The 16,327-nt window shown below is 33.8% G+C and overlaps 2 protein-coding genes across 2 annotated transcripts; both read left to right on the top strand.

The window, feature by feature from the left end:
- Window positions 1-272: 272 nt before the first annotated feature.
- On the top strand, window positions 273-3,083 carry LOC105961336 (uncharacterized). The gene is made up of 2 exons (XM_088817928.1): window positions 273-2,511; window positions 2,594-3,083. The coding sequence occupies exons 1-2, from the start codon at window positions 273-275 to the stop codon at window positions 2,629-2,631; spliced, it is 2,277 nt and encodes a 758-aa protein (XP_088674054.1). The 3' UTR covers window positions 2,632-3,083.
- A 7,170-nt stretch (window positions 3,084-10,253) lies between these two features.
- LOC105961337 (uncharacterized) lies at window positions 10,254-12,616 on the top strand. Its single transcript, XM_088817931.1, has 8 exons — window positions 10,254-10,440; window positions 10,557-10,653; window positions 10,752-10,879; window positions 11,048-11,132; window positions 11,888-11,936; window positions 12,030-12,206; window positions 12,289-12,348; window positions 12,458-12,616. The coding sequence occupies exons 1-8, from the start codon at window positions 10,254-10,256 to the stop codon at window positions 12,614-12,616; spliced, it is 942 nt and encodes a 313-aa protein (XP_088674057.1).
- The last annotated feature ends 3,711 nt before the right edge of the window (window positions 12,617-16,327 follow it).

Consider the following 16,327-nt stretch of genomic DNA (forward strand, 5'->3'; position numbering starts at 1 on the left):
GCGGTTCATATTATATTAGACTAGAATTTGTTTGGATTCAACATAATTATATTAAAATCAAATAGAACGTAAATACAGTTCAATATCTATTTAGAAAATCAATTTGGGTTCGAACGTCATCGCATTTGTTTTTTCTTTCTTTTCTTGGTAATGAAGGAATCCCTACTATATATATACTCCGAAATTAAATTATTCCGAGAGAGACGAATATATAAATTTAACTCTCTCGTTACCTTCTATGTTCCTCAGTTGCGAATATATTCTAAGTAAAAATGCCGAAGGATAGGAGTTGGGTTTTGCTAGATGATCATCGATTAGACGCATTTCAAAATGGTTGTTTAGAATTTCTCGACTTTGCTTTCGATAAGGCGGCCATTGATGACAAAATAAGGTGTCCATGTAGAGACTGCAAATGTCGAAAAGTCGGGGATCGTGAATTCGTTCATGAGCATTTACTTTGGAGGGGCTGGGATAAATCCTATGGCAAAGGACAATGGGTAATGCATTTGGAGTCTGATGAAGAGTACCGTAGGGTTCTTTGCGAAGTAAACGAAGAAGAAGCTAGTGAAGTAGGGGGGTTTGGTGTTGTACATTTGAATGAAGACGATGACATGAGTGCCGATATTAATCCCACAATGGATGAATTATTGCAAGCATGTCTCAATCCTGCTCAACATGCCCTAGGTGAAGAGTCCAGCTCAGAAAGTGATGATCTCCGCAAACTCATTGAAGAGTGGTGTATCCCTTTATATGAAGGTTGCACTGATAACTCTAAACTTTCCTTCATGATGGACTTTTATAAAATCAAATCTCGGGGTAAAATGAGCGATAAGACATTTTCAGAAACCCTCCAACTTATGAAAAAGATTCCTTCCCTAAATATTCCCGATTCTTTCTATGAAGTTAAGAAGCTTATCGGGAAGTTGGGATGCGGTTATGTCAAAATTGATGCATGTGAGAATGATTGTATGTTGTTCTGGAAGAATGACAAAGACTTGGACAAATGCAAAGTGTGTGATGCTTCAAGATGGAAGAGTCCCACAGAAAATGAACCAAGTTGTTCAACCTCTCATCGCAAAAGAGTACCTAAGAAAGTCCCCCGACACTTCCCGTTAATTCCTAGACTCAGACGTTTGTTCATATGCGAGAAAACATCAATTCATATGAGATGGCATGCTGAGTCTCGGTGTAACGATGGTTGTTTAAGGCACCCTGCCGATTCTGATGGGTGGAAAGAATTTGATAAGAAGCATGATTCATTTGCTTCAGACCCCCGAAACGTAAGGCTCGGCTTGGCTACAGATGGATTCAATCCATTTGGATCATTGAGTAGTAAGTATAGCACGTGGCCGGTTATTCTAATGACTTACAACTTACCACCAAATATGTGCATGCAACGTTCTTTTATGATGATGTCTTTGCTTATTTCTGGTCCTCAAGGACCGAAAAATGGCATCGATGTTTATTTGCAGCCACTGATAGAGGAGCTGAAAGAGTTGTGGGTTACTGGAATTAGAACCTTTGATGCATCCACCAAACAGTACTTCAATATACGAGCGGCCATTTTGTGGACTATCAATGATTTTCCAGCATATGGTAACTTATCAGGATGGAGCACAAGTGGCTATCTTGCTTGCCCAAGTTGTGGTGAAAATACAGTATCTGAGCGGCTGTACAAATCGAACAAACAGTGTTTTATGGGCCACAGTCGTTTTCCCGAGGAAGGGGCACCACCTCCACCTTCGGGCGACGAGGTTTTATCACAGACAGATGGAATCAATGTTATATTTGGGGCAGGTCAAGCAGTTCATAAAGATTCTCAATGGCGGAAGAGAAGTATTTTCTTTGAATTGCCTTATTGGAAGGATAATCTGATACGTCACAATTTGGATGTCATGCACATCGAGAAAAATATTGGTGAGTTGTTACTTAAGTGGCTGTTAAATATTCTTAACAAAAGCGATGGTTTCGACAATGCCAAAGAGGATATCGAAAAAATAAAAAAACCACCGCCGGGAAAATCTGGTCCACGATTTCCCAATTTAGTTCCTAAATTGGGGAAATATCACAAGATGTCTGCTCAATCTAAGAAAGCTGTGTGTGATGTTATAGCAAGCATTAAGGTCCCTAATGGTTATGCATCAAATATAGCCCGTTGCGTTAATGAAGATAAAATAGGGTGGTTGAAGAGTCATGACTATCATGTTTTAATGCAACAATTGCTTCCCTTAGCGGTTCGCAATGTGGGGTTACCGACAAAGATGGCTTCCGCCATTATCCGATTGTGTAATTTTTTTCGAGGATTGTGTTCCAAAACCAGCAAGTTTGATGACTTCCAAAAGCTTCACTCTGATATTGTAAAAATACTATGCGACTTGGAGAAGTTTTTTCCTCCGGCTTTCTTTGTTGTTATGATGCATTTGCCGGTCTTTAATGTAGTTGGTCGATCTTTATATATGAATTATTGTGTTTTTGTTTACTTGAAAATGTTTGGGTTGAGCAAATTAGTTGGTATATTTTCATTTGAATTATTATTTTATTTTATACTTTGTATCAAGTAATTAGTGTTAATACACTTTTTTATATTACTCAGGCGGATTTGGACAGAGTCTATCAAGAATGTATGAATGATGGGAGTGATGAAAGCACCGCTAACACGATTGCTTGCGAACGAGTACTAGGAAAAACTAAAAGACTAGGACTTGGTTGCTCAAGTTCAAAGAAAGGGGCGAGGTCCAACTTATCTTCTGTTGCTAGAGATGAAGAAATAGCGGCTTTGAAAGAAGACAATCAAACTTTAAAGGACGAGATGAATCAAATGCAGAGTACTATGAAAGCCATGGTCGAATATTTTAGGGCTCAAGGTGTCGAGTTCCATCCCCAGAATCCACCCAGCGACGACAACTAGTTTCCTCTACAACATTGGTTTTGGGTACTTTTATTTCATGTTTGGATGATTTAAGTTGTTATTTGCATTATCTTGTGTTTTGATAGAATTTTTGGATGATTTTGTGTTTGATGATTATGTGTTTTGGAATGTTTCGACGATTTTATGTTTTGGAAGAATGTTTTGGATTGTTTAATGTTTTTGTGTATTTAATTATATTGGAATTATTTATTATTACAGGTCAAATAACCATTAAAATAAAAATCAGTAAAATATTAAATAAAAATATTTATATATTTGCGACGTTTTATGGATATTAGTCGCAATAGCAGAAATTTTTTTGCGACAATAACTGTATATTCGTCGCAATTTCGTAACAAAACTGTGCGACTTTATCAAAAAAACGACGCAAAGCTAAAAACAATTGCGACGAAAACATTTCGGAAATAATAGTCGCAAAACATTTGCGACGATATATATGAGTCGCGGTTGGTGGTCGGAATTTGCGACATATTTGAAAAATCGTCGCAATAAATCAGCAGACGAAAAAATTACAACGTTGCGACGGTTATACGTAATCGTCGCAAGCTGTTGCGACGTTATAACAAAAACGTCGCACATATTTGCGACGGGCATTTTTTTGACTTTTTTCGCGGCAAATTTCGTCGCAAAATAAACGTCGCAAAATTACAAATTTCGTCGCAAACGTGGTTTTTTCGTCGCAAAAAAACGTCGCCTGAAATCTGTTTTGGCATAGTGATAGTTAACGTACAATACGATCCCTTCGATTCATATGTCCTGATTGAACTAGAGGCATTGGTTTATCGAGACCTCCTTAGTAGTTCAATGACTATGCGATCGTTCTAAGTGTTGTAATTGGTACGTCCATGACATAGAGAATCGAATTCTCTAATCATCAGTTAGTCAGCTCTGGCCAGAGACTTGGAGATTACAAACTATGAGAACACACATGTCATCCAAGACTATTCTAGCGATCGAATCCTCGACTACAATGCACAAACCTCCCACTAGATTTCAGACTGCACGAACACTGGCCCTTGGGGTTGTTCTCGGTGGAACTCAGGGACAAGTTACGATACAGCTGGTCCTCTAGTGAAGTCACGGTGATGTCTAGGTCATAAGGACTAATGGTGTACAACTATACCATAGATATCTCTACTCGATTATTGAGAACCACTTAGAGATTTCTAGGGTGAGGGAGTTCAGTGAACTGTCAACTTACGAGCACCCACTTATGCATGCCGATATCACAATACCGTTTACTGATGAGATGCAGTACGCATACACTAAGTGCTAGTCTCTTAATGAGAAAGCCCGATATCCTCATTGGTGGCGTAGCCCTTCGACTAGGAACGCGTTTAACAGTTATAATACTAAAGTAAATATCTCACGATCCTAAAGATCAATTACTAGTACTTGTAATAACTGTAAGGACTATATCTATGTTTATGACAAAGGGACAAATATATAGAATACCAATGTGTTTTTATCATTAATACGAAAATAAGTATTTATTACAAGAATAAATGGGAAGACCATAGCCACAAGTTGGCTTGTTGGTCACCTACTCTAACAACCCAATGGTCTTGTATTTCCACATTGGAAGCAAGCATCACTTACATGCTTGTTTTCCTTATCCTCGCGAATACTCGATTCAACCCTAGTTTATCTTTTGCTCGGCTGGAAACTATTTTCGTTTTGCTCTCTTTTTTGACTTTGAACTGTTCTTAAGAAAAGATATAGAAGGTGCCGACGGCAAAACAAACGTTTCTTCCTTTTTAACTGACTCGTATTTCAACATGTTGACCAACTCTTTCAAAAATAGATTCAACCATATTCTCATTGAAATTAATTATGAATGTTCCATATTGGAAGCATGAGATTCACCGAGAACTCTGGTGGAAGAACGACATTGTGGTCACGCAACTTCTTTGGGAGCGAGTCATCTTAAACCATGCTCATGGACCGGAGTCATCATCTCCTTAGTCGTCACAAACCTCATTGTCATAATGCTCTCACCACACACGATCTCGAGGAGACTTTGTGTCAACAACATAAAGATGATTCTCATAGTTCCTTGCTAACTCGGGTGACCAAACGCTATCATATAGTATTTGTTCATAACGGACACGATTCTTCCACTTCTAATAAGTGGTGGTTTCCTAGTGAGTCGAGTTATCATGAAGTTTGGTTAGTGTGTATTTGAGTATGCACAATTTCTCTTGGATCAAAAGCACCAAACGAATGTTTATTGAACAAATCAAGGTAATTGTTGCCATTAAGTTTTGTTAGTGTCGAGAATTGACGATAAAAGATTCTTAGCATTTATACAGAAAAGCTTTAAGTAGACTTATAACAGATAATTCGTTATTAATGATTGCAATTAAATATTTGGACTTTTATCATTTAATTGTACTCCCACTAAATTTTATCGAATTCCACTACCCTCTACCAGACAAACGAGAAAACTTATTTTTCTTTTAAGGGGCTTTAGGTCCAATAGGCAAATGTAACCCGTAGTTAATCCAGCCCGATTACATTTGTCCAAAGGTACATCTCATCAATCATATCGTTATATGACCCTAAAGATATATTTTCCTCACACTTGATAATGACCTATGTTAATCTCGCGAATTCAAAATCTTCGTGTGTCAAGTCTAACCTAGCAATCAAAGATACTATATAACTAATTATACCAAACTAATGCAGCCCCTTGTTAATCTAGCCGATCACGTTAATCTAGCATAACCCTTTCTATGGCTACCTTCATCATTATGTCAATTAAATTACAGATTAACCAACTATAGCACTCCCCGCTAACACGGCTCACTGCACTATTGCAAGGGGCTACACATAATTTAACTGTTGGTAGAAGGAAAGAAAAATTATACAAATTGCTTTTTCTTTATAGCTTGAAATAATTCTTAATAAATTAAGAATGAAGGATTTATTATTGTTTTGTTGTTATCTCATTAGAAATATTGGACAGGTCGATTGGATTCCTACAACTATGTTCTCTAAAGGTATATGGAAACGCATATTGTCCTAAAGGAACATTCGACTTAAATTATATGTGGATTTGTTTCAAAATAATTAAAGGACCTTAATCAACATAAATCAATCAAATAAGATTAAGGTACAATTAATTAAGCTGAAGTATAATCACCATTATACGTGTGTTCTATTAATGAAAATAATTTAACGTTTAAATTAATTAATTAATCAAACACTCATTTATTGAACATTATTGATTAATGGATTGAATATTTGGATTGGGCTTTAATTGATAAATAATTTCAGAAATTTAAAAATCAATTTTGATTTAATTTTAATTTCTAGAAAAAGAAACCCTTTTTTTTAATAAATTTAAAATCCGGCTGTCTGAACCGGTAAGACACGGTCGGACCGGTTGGACCGGCCGGACCGAGCTGTCCGGTTCGGGCAGTTGTCAAAAGGAAATTTTAGAATTTAAATTCAAATCCAGTTTTAATTTTAAATCCAATTTCCAATTCCAATTTTAAAATCGATCAAATTCAATTTTAAAAACCAAAATCCAATTTTCTAATTCCAATTTTAAGATCGATCAAATCCAATTTTAAAATCAAATTAAAATTAAACCAACTCAATTTCAATTTCACCAATTCAATCAATTCAATAAACTATTCACATGCAATCGAAATCAATAAACACGTAGGCAATTATTTGCGAAAGCGTAGCTCTGATACCACTGTTGGGGATCATGCACGTGTACGCAGCGGAAAACAAAAAAAAAATATTTTATTTATATAAACTAACTTATATAAACAAACACGTGCACAATAATTACAATTAATTGCATACCTTTTCGCTTCCAATCACCGACAAAAATGCTCGCATATATAATTAATTTAAGTGACATAAATTAAATCATCATAGCATGCTCGAAAATGAAATGAAATAATAAACATGTTCAACGAACGATTCACATAAACACATAATTGAACATATAGATTCATGTGATTTAATAATTAATTAACATACATTAATCTCAATTAATATAAATTAATTAATATATATATATTAATTAGGAAAAATGATATTTTACCCTTGAAGCGTGAATTGAACGAAGACTCGAGAAGATGGCTAGCTGCTCTTCCCACTCCTACTAATCAAACATGTTTGCTGATCTCAAGTACGAATGTTGGACTCAATCATATTGACTTCCAATTACACTAAGATTAACTAATTAATCTTAACAATTACGAAAGTTGGACTCAATCATATTGACTTCCAATTACACTAAGATTAACTAATTAATCTTAGCTCGTTGCATTAAGGATCTCAAGTACACGAGCAGTGTGACCCTCGATGGTTCAGGTGTAAGCTATCCGTGGGCCCACAACCCATTGAGGTTTAAACTCGTCCCTAGAGTTATAATTAAGTTGAAGCTAATTTCAACTTAACTACCCAACGAATCAAGATTGGCGTCTAGCAACTACGCGTCATGATTCCCTAGATACAAATGAAGTGCCTGCAAGAACCGTGTGATATAGTTAACGTACAGTTCGATCCCTTCGATACATATATCCCGATTGAACTAGAGGCATTGGTTCGTCGAGACCTCTTTATGAGTTCAATAACTGTGTGGACGTTCTTGATTATATAATCCGTTCACGTTTGACTTAGGGAAACATATTTCTCTAATCACGACACTTTCAGCTGTGGCCACAGACTTCATTGATTATAAATCGTAAGAACACAAAGGATATCCATGACTGATCAGGCGATCGAATCCCCTACTACAATGCACAGACCTCCCACTTGATTTCGGACAGCACGAACACTGGCCCTTGGGGCAGTTCTCGGTGGAACTCAGGGACATGTCACGATACAGCTGGTCCTCTAATGAAGTCACGGTGATGTTTGGGTCTTAAGGATTAATGGTGTACAGCTATATCATAGAAACCTCTACTCGATTATTGGAAACCACTTAGATATCTCTAGATTGAGGGAGTTCAGTGAACTCATAAACTTACTTATGAGCACCCACTTATGTATGCCGATGTCACAATATCGTTGACTGATGAGACGCTACAGACATACACTAAGTGCCAGTCTCGAATGGGAAAGGCCGATATCCTCATTAGTAGCGTAACCCGTTGATTAGGAACCACGTTTAATAGTTACAATACTTAAATAAATAATCTCACGATTCTACTAGATATATTTATAGTAATTAAGTAACTGTAAGGACTATATCTACGCTTCTCCAAGGGATAAAGATACAGAATGCCAAGGGAGGTATTTATCATTAATACAAAATAGATTATTTACGAGTGGCGTGAGAAAACACAACAATTAGTTGGCTCTTCGGTCACCTACTCTAACAGTTTGAGAATCCTGAACATAGTCTGAAAACATGATTGAAACATAAATTGAGATTTATACTTGATGTGTGTATCTCTTCTGAGCTTTCTGTTTGATAGCTTTTGTGATTTTTTAAAATTCTCTGTGGTCTTAAAAAAAATTTATCTTGGTGATTACATCATTTTTGATAAAATATTGTGGAATCTTCTACTAAAATATGCGTGATTAGTATTTAAGATTCAAAATTACGACAATGATGATCCTAATTCATTAAGTGTGTTCATAAAATTCTTTATTGGTCTCAGGTAGAGAATTTGTTTGGTTTTGAGCCCAATAAATGATCTTTGGTGATCAGGGTCATTCGTTACAAATTGCAGCCTAACTCAAGGAATCGGCCCCAACAACAACTTAAGCCCACTGATCTGGTCAAACCCAATCTTGACCGTCTATTGTGTGAGATTGATCTTGGTAGTTCGTCTCCTCTATCTTACCATTCTCCCTCAAACCCTAGCACCTCACTTTTCAGCTGCGCCGCTTCTCTCTCCTCTTGTCCCATTCTCTCTCTACTGTGTTTCGTCACCGATTGTCGTTTTCCAGCGACACCGTCGCAGGTCTAGCCGGACAATGGGTGTCCTTGCCGTCGCAACACAAAATTAATGCTAAGGACCGTTGAATTTCCGTGTATAGATATTGTGCTGAGAGAGAGAGAGAGAGAGAGAGAGAGAGAGAGAGAGAGAGAGAGAGAGAGAGAGAGAGAGAGAGAGAGAGAGAGAGAGAGAGAGAGAGAGAGAGAGAGAGAGAGAGAGAGAAGTGTGACTTACCTTTTATTCAAATTGAGTGTTTTCAAACCTTGATACTCTTATGTAAATGATTGAGGAACTCTGAGTTAGGAAACCTGGGTTTGTGCTGAGTAGGGAGGGTTTGTGCTGAGTGGAGAGGGTGAGTTTGTGACTGAGTTGACTGTGTATGTGTTGGTGAGTCAACTCAGTGTGAGTTCGGGGTAGATCTATGGTTTTAGATCAGTGGTTGTTGCTTGGTTCTTGTTTACATTTTGGATCTTGCTCAAACTTCCCCATCTCCACCACCTTCGTTCGATCTTGGTCCGTTGTGAATTTGAACACAATCCACCCCGTACGATGAATTTGAAATTTCACCGGGACCTCCCATTGTGCCTTGATTGCGCGTATGGCGTCAACTCCGGGGAATTTCCCCGGAAAATAAGCAACGGCCAAGAACACGCCTTTCGTACCCCAATCTACCTCGTCGGCTTCCTCAAAACGAAGGACGTCCGTGTCGTTCAATCCTTTCACCGAGTCCAAAGCCAAATCCTCCGGTGGTGGCGGGTTTCCTTTGAAGAATTGGGACCAATTCATTCGTTCACCATCGCCGGAGTGTAGCCCCGTTGTAGATCCCCGAATTTCACCTGCCTTTGATGTTTCGGCATGTGGAATTGGGGATGTTGTCGTCGTCTCCATCGGACCTACTGCCGGAATTGCAACGGGGGGAGCCGAAGCCACGCCATCTCCTTTGCCGGCCACACCTTTCCCTTTCCCGACCGCAACCGCGGCCTTCTTCCGCACCATTGAGGCGACGCCTCAATCCTAACCCCTTGTGTCTCCCTAACCCTAATCTACCCAAACCCTAGCCGCCAAAGCCCACCAAGAAACCCTAGCCGTCAAAGCTCACCGAAACCCTAGCCGCCAAGGCTTCGGAAAAAAAACCTAGCCGTCAAGATTTGCCGGAACCCTAACGGCGGCCGTCTACACACCGTCGGAAAGAATGGCCGTCAACACACCTTCGACCTATCTCCGCCGGAAAACACCTCCAAAAGTCACGCCGTAGCCACCAAAACGTGGCCAAACCTCACGAAAAACGTAGAATAAATGTATACATGTATAATAACGTCTTCTAATTATGACAGGGAGGGAAGATACAAGATTCGGTCACACAATAACACTTCAACAAGTTTAAAAAAAATTTGAAAGAAGGAAAAACTTACATGTTCCGTAATGTGTTGGTTGCTCAAAATGATTCCACTAACCGTGCTACGCTACATATGAATAAAATTACCATTGTAGGCGCTACCACGGTCACCGAGTTTGCTGCCGACATGATCCCTACCCTGAGCTTCGACTTTATGAGTTTCAGCAAGGTCATAAATGGTGCAGATGAAAGTTTGCTCATAGGTAATCAAAAACACTCTTGCATTAGTTAAATAAATATTTTTTTAACATTCCACCATATTTTATTCATATGTAGTTCTTTGATTTATAAAGATTATATTTTTTTTTTGGTTTTTAAGATATCATTGGTCATGTTATTGAAAAAAAACCAATGAAGGACGTATCGAAAAATGGAAGGAAAGACAACCTAATGGAGGTGGTTCTTCAGAATTTAGAGTTTGTATTTTTCTTTTTTGGTTTAATAGTTTTGTAATTTTTTATTCATGTATATTCACTGACATCTTATTGGACAAAAATATTTTGTACATTTTTAGAGGCAACACTCTTAAATGTGCACTGTGGAACAATTATGTTGATGATTTCGAAAGTTTTCTAGCCAAACATGATGCACAATCTCCTATCATTGTTATTTTACAACTGTGTCAAATAAAGAGCTTCCAAGGTAAATTATTATTTTTAAAATTTATAAATTACTACAATATATATCCACTTTCCACATATTATTTTCATAATTATTCTTTATTACTTATTAGTTAAAGTTCAGTTTTGTTTATATAGAAAGATAGATATATAGTTTAAATTAATTTGTATGTTTTGAATAATATTTCAGAGAATTATAGTATTGCCAGTTTCTACAATGCAACAAGGATGCTCATAAATCCTGCCTTGCCTCAAATTGTTGAGTACAAAGAAAGGTTTGTTTGTCCATAATTGTTTCATGTTAATATATATATATATATATATATATATATATATATATATATATATATATATATATATATATATATATTATGTCTTAAATGATTTTATATACCCAGACTTTTGAAAGGAGATATGACATTCACCCAGTCGATAAGCATATCAAGTAAATATTCTAAGTCTACGTTTGCTATCATTCTACAAACCGACCGAATGACTATACAAGAATTGGTTGATGCAACATATGTATGTTATGTACTATCATCAATTACATGTGATATTATTTTCGAACAACAAAGTAATTCTATATCGATATTGTAGGAATGTGATGTATTGTTGCTTGCAAATGTCATCAAAATTAATTCCAATAAGAATTGGTGGTACGTATCATGCGAAAAATGTTGCAAAAAGGTTCAACCAGCTGGAGTGAAGTACTTCTGTGACTAATGTGATATATATGTCGTTGCTGTTCCAAGGTATTTTTCACATACGTTTGACTCAATACAAAAAATTTAATTAATAATTCATAATTTTACAATCACACACACACACACATATATATATATATATATATATATATATATATATATATATATATATATATATATATATATATATATATATGTATATATATATATATATATCTATATATATATGTATATATATTTATTTTGTACAGATTTCGCATTGAGGTTACGGTTATAGACAGTACCGGGTCGATTGATTTGGTCATTTTTTATCGAATCATTAGTCAATTTATTGGGAAAAGCGCGTCAGATGTAATTGGAGATTCAAAAGCGGTAATAATTTTTGACGAATCTGTTTGCTCAAATTATTCAAAATTATTTCATATATATTATTAACACAATGTATCGCATGTACTTTTTATGTAGGAAGACTGTACTAATAAATTCCCTATTGAGTTTGACACAATACTTAACAAGGAATTTCTTTTTAAAGTTCAAATCGGTGCAATGAACATACAAAAGAATTGGCCCCTCTATACTATTAAGTCGATGCACGATGAAGAAGAACTTATTCGCCAATTTAAGGCTATGTACTGCATCAAGGTGTATACCAAAAAAATACATATTATGTACGTATTTTTTTTATTGCAATGAGCACATCTATATTTATTTATTTATATTGCAGGAATCCGACGAAGACGAATCCATTGGAAATTTTGTTCAGCATCAAGATGACAGTTCTAATGTACTGCATATATATTATCCAATTAATTAAACACATGATCAAGTATATTTGATGAATCTATAAATTGGAAATACTATTAACATATAATTTTCGTGTAAATATTTTGTAGGCTTTGAGTACAAGTATTGATGACAATACTCCTATCATTTATTTGGGTGAGAAGCGAGTTGACGAGGGTGCTATATCTAATTTATCTCACGATGATACAACTCAGATGTCCTCTACTACAGCGTTAAAGAAGATCAAGATTGAGAAGCTTTCGAAGTGATTCGTAGAATTTGAGTATTTTTTTTTTAATCTTTGCATATTTTAATGTTATGTTTTGTCAGAACACTTTCGTTTTTCAGTTTTAGACATTTAGTATTTAGTTTATTTATGTTTTCAAATTTTATAAATTTTAGTCGCTATTTTAGTTGTAGTGTTTGAAATTACATTTCATCTACTTTTATCATGTCAAGTAGTTCTAATTCTATGTTTTTATCATTACTTTGTTCAGTTTACTCATGTATTTATTATGTCAAATATAAATAAACGAGTTCAAACCTACATAAAATGAGGATTATCAGTTTAGGATTGTGTATTAGAAACAAAATTAAACTATTACAAATAAAATGTTTTGATTATAGTATTAAACCCAGTATTTTATTTTGTAATTTTACAAAACCTAATAAAACAAAACTATTATCATTAACTATAAATTCTATGTTTAGAATTTAAATATAATTTTGGTTCATAATTAATATATGCATATGATAGTTTGGTTAACTGTTAAATAAATCATTGTTCTTGATAGTTTGGTTAAATGTTAAATAAAATATTGATCTTATAAAATAAAAATTTCTAATAAAAATATATGGTTAAATATTATTTAATTTTTTCTTAAGAAAAAAGAGAAAAAGGAAAATGAGTACAAAATAAATAATAAATAATTAATATAGTTACAATTTTTTTCATTAACATACGCTATATCAACAAATTGAATCTATATAATTCCCAACATAATAGGCAATTTTTGTGTTTGCAAATAAGCAGAATTTATATTTGCACATAAAATTATATGCATTAAATAAAAAATAATAAAAAAAGAGACTAAGTCAAAATAAAGAAAATGTGAACTAAGAATTTGCACATGCCCATGATTTCCCACGTCAAAATAAACCCCCACCCCCACTACATTAATTTTAGAGTAAACTGCAAAAAGTACCCCTGTGTAATTTCTAAATAGCAAAAACCCCCCTGTGAAATTTAGTCAAAGGCAAAAAACCCCCCGGTTGACGTAAGTGTGGCTCACTCGCGGGTTGCGCGACTGGAAGTTGGTTTTTGGACGTGAAATGACGAAATTGACCCTAAAAATGGATTTATATGTATATATATTATATGTATATATATTTTCCTTTTAATTTGATTGTTTAGAAATTAAAATATTGTTAAAAAATAGTAAATAATTAAATTAAAAAATATTAAAAATTTGTTAATTAAATTAAGTATAGATTTTTTTAAATACATAATAATGGAATTTAAGTTTTCTTTTGATGTACCGATAATTTAAAATATATACAAAAATTATGTGATAATAAAAATAAAAATAAATTAAAGACCCCATTGTACGTTTATAATTAAGATATAACAAAAATAAAATAATTAAAATATTTTAAAAACATAAGAATTTATTAATTGCAAAATCCCGGGGGTATTTGTGTCTTTTTATATGCAACACTCAAATGAGAAATGGGCCGAGTGTGCTATTTAAATAATTTCACAGGGAGGTTTTTGCTAGTTTATTTATCATAGAGGGGTTTTTGCTATTTAGAAATTACAGAGGGGTACTTTTTGCAGTTTACTCTTAATTTTATTGTGCCTTAAAAAATATATTTATATTTACCAAAGTTACATGCCCGTTAAAAAACAAAAACTTTTAAACAAAATAAAAAAAAATCTTTAATATGAACACTCCCATGAGCATCATGGCAACAACAGTTACCATTACACCGACGGTTGTTCCACAATTAATGAACGTGGGAATAATTTGGAAAAATTTGACAAAACTCCCTCATTACACAAGTGTCATTACAATGAGTCCAATTTTGTTTTACATTTTTAAGATAAATCCAAAACAATTTTTATTAATTAAAAACACTTAATTATCACTATTATACCCCTAATTAAGAAATAATGTATATTTAATTTTGATATTAAAAGATATATAATATATTTTCCATTAAATAATCCTAATAATTAGGAAGTTGGTTACTGATTTAATTACGGAATTATCTCCCCCTATCCAACTCTCTCTCTCTCTCTCTCTCTCTCTCTCTCTCTCTCTCTCTCTCTCATGGTTATACAGAGTGGTTTACATGTTTATATAGCTGTTTATATATAGTGATTTTCATGTTTATATAGCTGTTTATATATAGCGGTTTTCATGTTTATATAGTTGTTTATATACAGAGTGGTTTTCATGTTATATAATTATATACATAGTGGTTTTCATGTTATATAATTGTTATATATAGTGGTTTTCTTGGTTATATAGCTGTTTATGCAGAGTGGTTTTTATTTTTATATAGAGTGGTTTTTATTTAAAAAAACTGGAAATAAAAAATAAATAAATAAACCATTTTCAAAAAAAATTCGAAATTAAGAAAAAAGAAAAACCATGAAAAAACAAAAATAAAAATAAAACCATTTTTTAAAAATTAAAATAAAAAACATGAAAAATATAGATAAGAAAAAAAATAATTTTAAATAAACAATCGAAAAAAAATAATAATAATATAATTACAAAATTTTATTTTAAATAGAAATAAAGAAAACCATTAAACAAAATAAAAAAGAAAAGGAAAAAAAACTGAATTAACGTAATGAGAGGAATAATTTTAGGAGAAGATTTGGTTGTAGATTATGGGTGTAATTTTTTTTAAATTAAATAGTTATACTAATTAATAATTAGTGGGGGCATATATGGTTTTTAAGGCCCATTGGATTTATCTCAAATATTATTTATAAATAATGGATTTATCAAGAATTAAAATCCCAATGAAGGGTGTTTGGCATATTGCCCCGAATAATTTATCCCTTCTACCCATACGTTCTTATGTGTTAACTAAAAGTAAACTCAAAATTCTGCACCATTGTTCATTTTCTCATACTAACAAAATTTCTAATGTCACCCTATTTCTCAACGTGTTTTCTTTTTTTATGTGCTAATTAACTTGAGTTGTTTGTCATCGTTTTTTCACCCTTCATCTTTACTAAGGTGGTGTTTGCAAATGCTTTTTGAAAGTGATTATGCGGTTTTTTTTGCTCATAATCTGTTTTTAGGTGTTTGAAAAATCAACTTTTGCTTTTGATTCTCTTAAAATAATCTGTTTTAAGCTATTTTTTTAAAAGCACCCCTAACCCTGCTTTTTCAATTTTAGTTTATTTTCCGAAATATTTGCAAACACCCCCAACTTTTAGAAAGAAGCACTTAAAACTAACTTAAATCACAATCACTAACTTCTGCTTTTAAATAATCATTTGCAAACACCACCTAACTGGTGATTGACAATACGTGCTTATGCTATAACAAGGGTAAGATATATATCACTTTTGTATATTTATCGTCTGTATATTCATTCAAACTGTGCTTCATTTTTATGCCAATAAGAAAATAATTTATATTTCCAAATAAAATACTTATTTTATATATACACTGACATTTCAATATTGAAATATCTACTAAAGAAATGAGTTTGTTTTTTTTTTTCCCGCATGTAAATGTCCATGTTGTAGCTGTTGTTCTCTTTTTGTTTTTGTTTTCTTTTTTCCTCTCCTTTTTGGAGAAAAACTAACATTATTAGTCGATGCTAAGAGATAAAATCAGAAGAAACTTCGCACATTTCTTTATGATTTTTATACACATGGTATGATTGAACTTCCCTTGCTTACAGATTGTCCTTCAACTCTTTACAATCTTTACTTCAACAATGATGCAAGA

Source organism: Erythranthe guttata, chromosome 5 (assembly GCF_056151865.1).
Source record: "Erythranthe guttata isolate IM_541 chromosome 5, IM_541, whole genome shotgun sequence".
Classification (NCBI taxonomy): domain Eukaryota; kingdom Viridiplantae; phylum Streptophyta; class Magnoliopsida; order Lamiales; family Phrymaceae; genus Erythranthe; species Erythranthe guttata.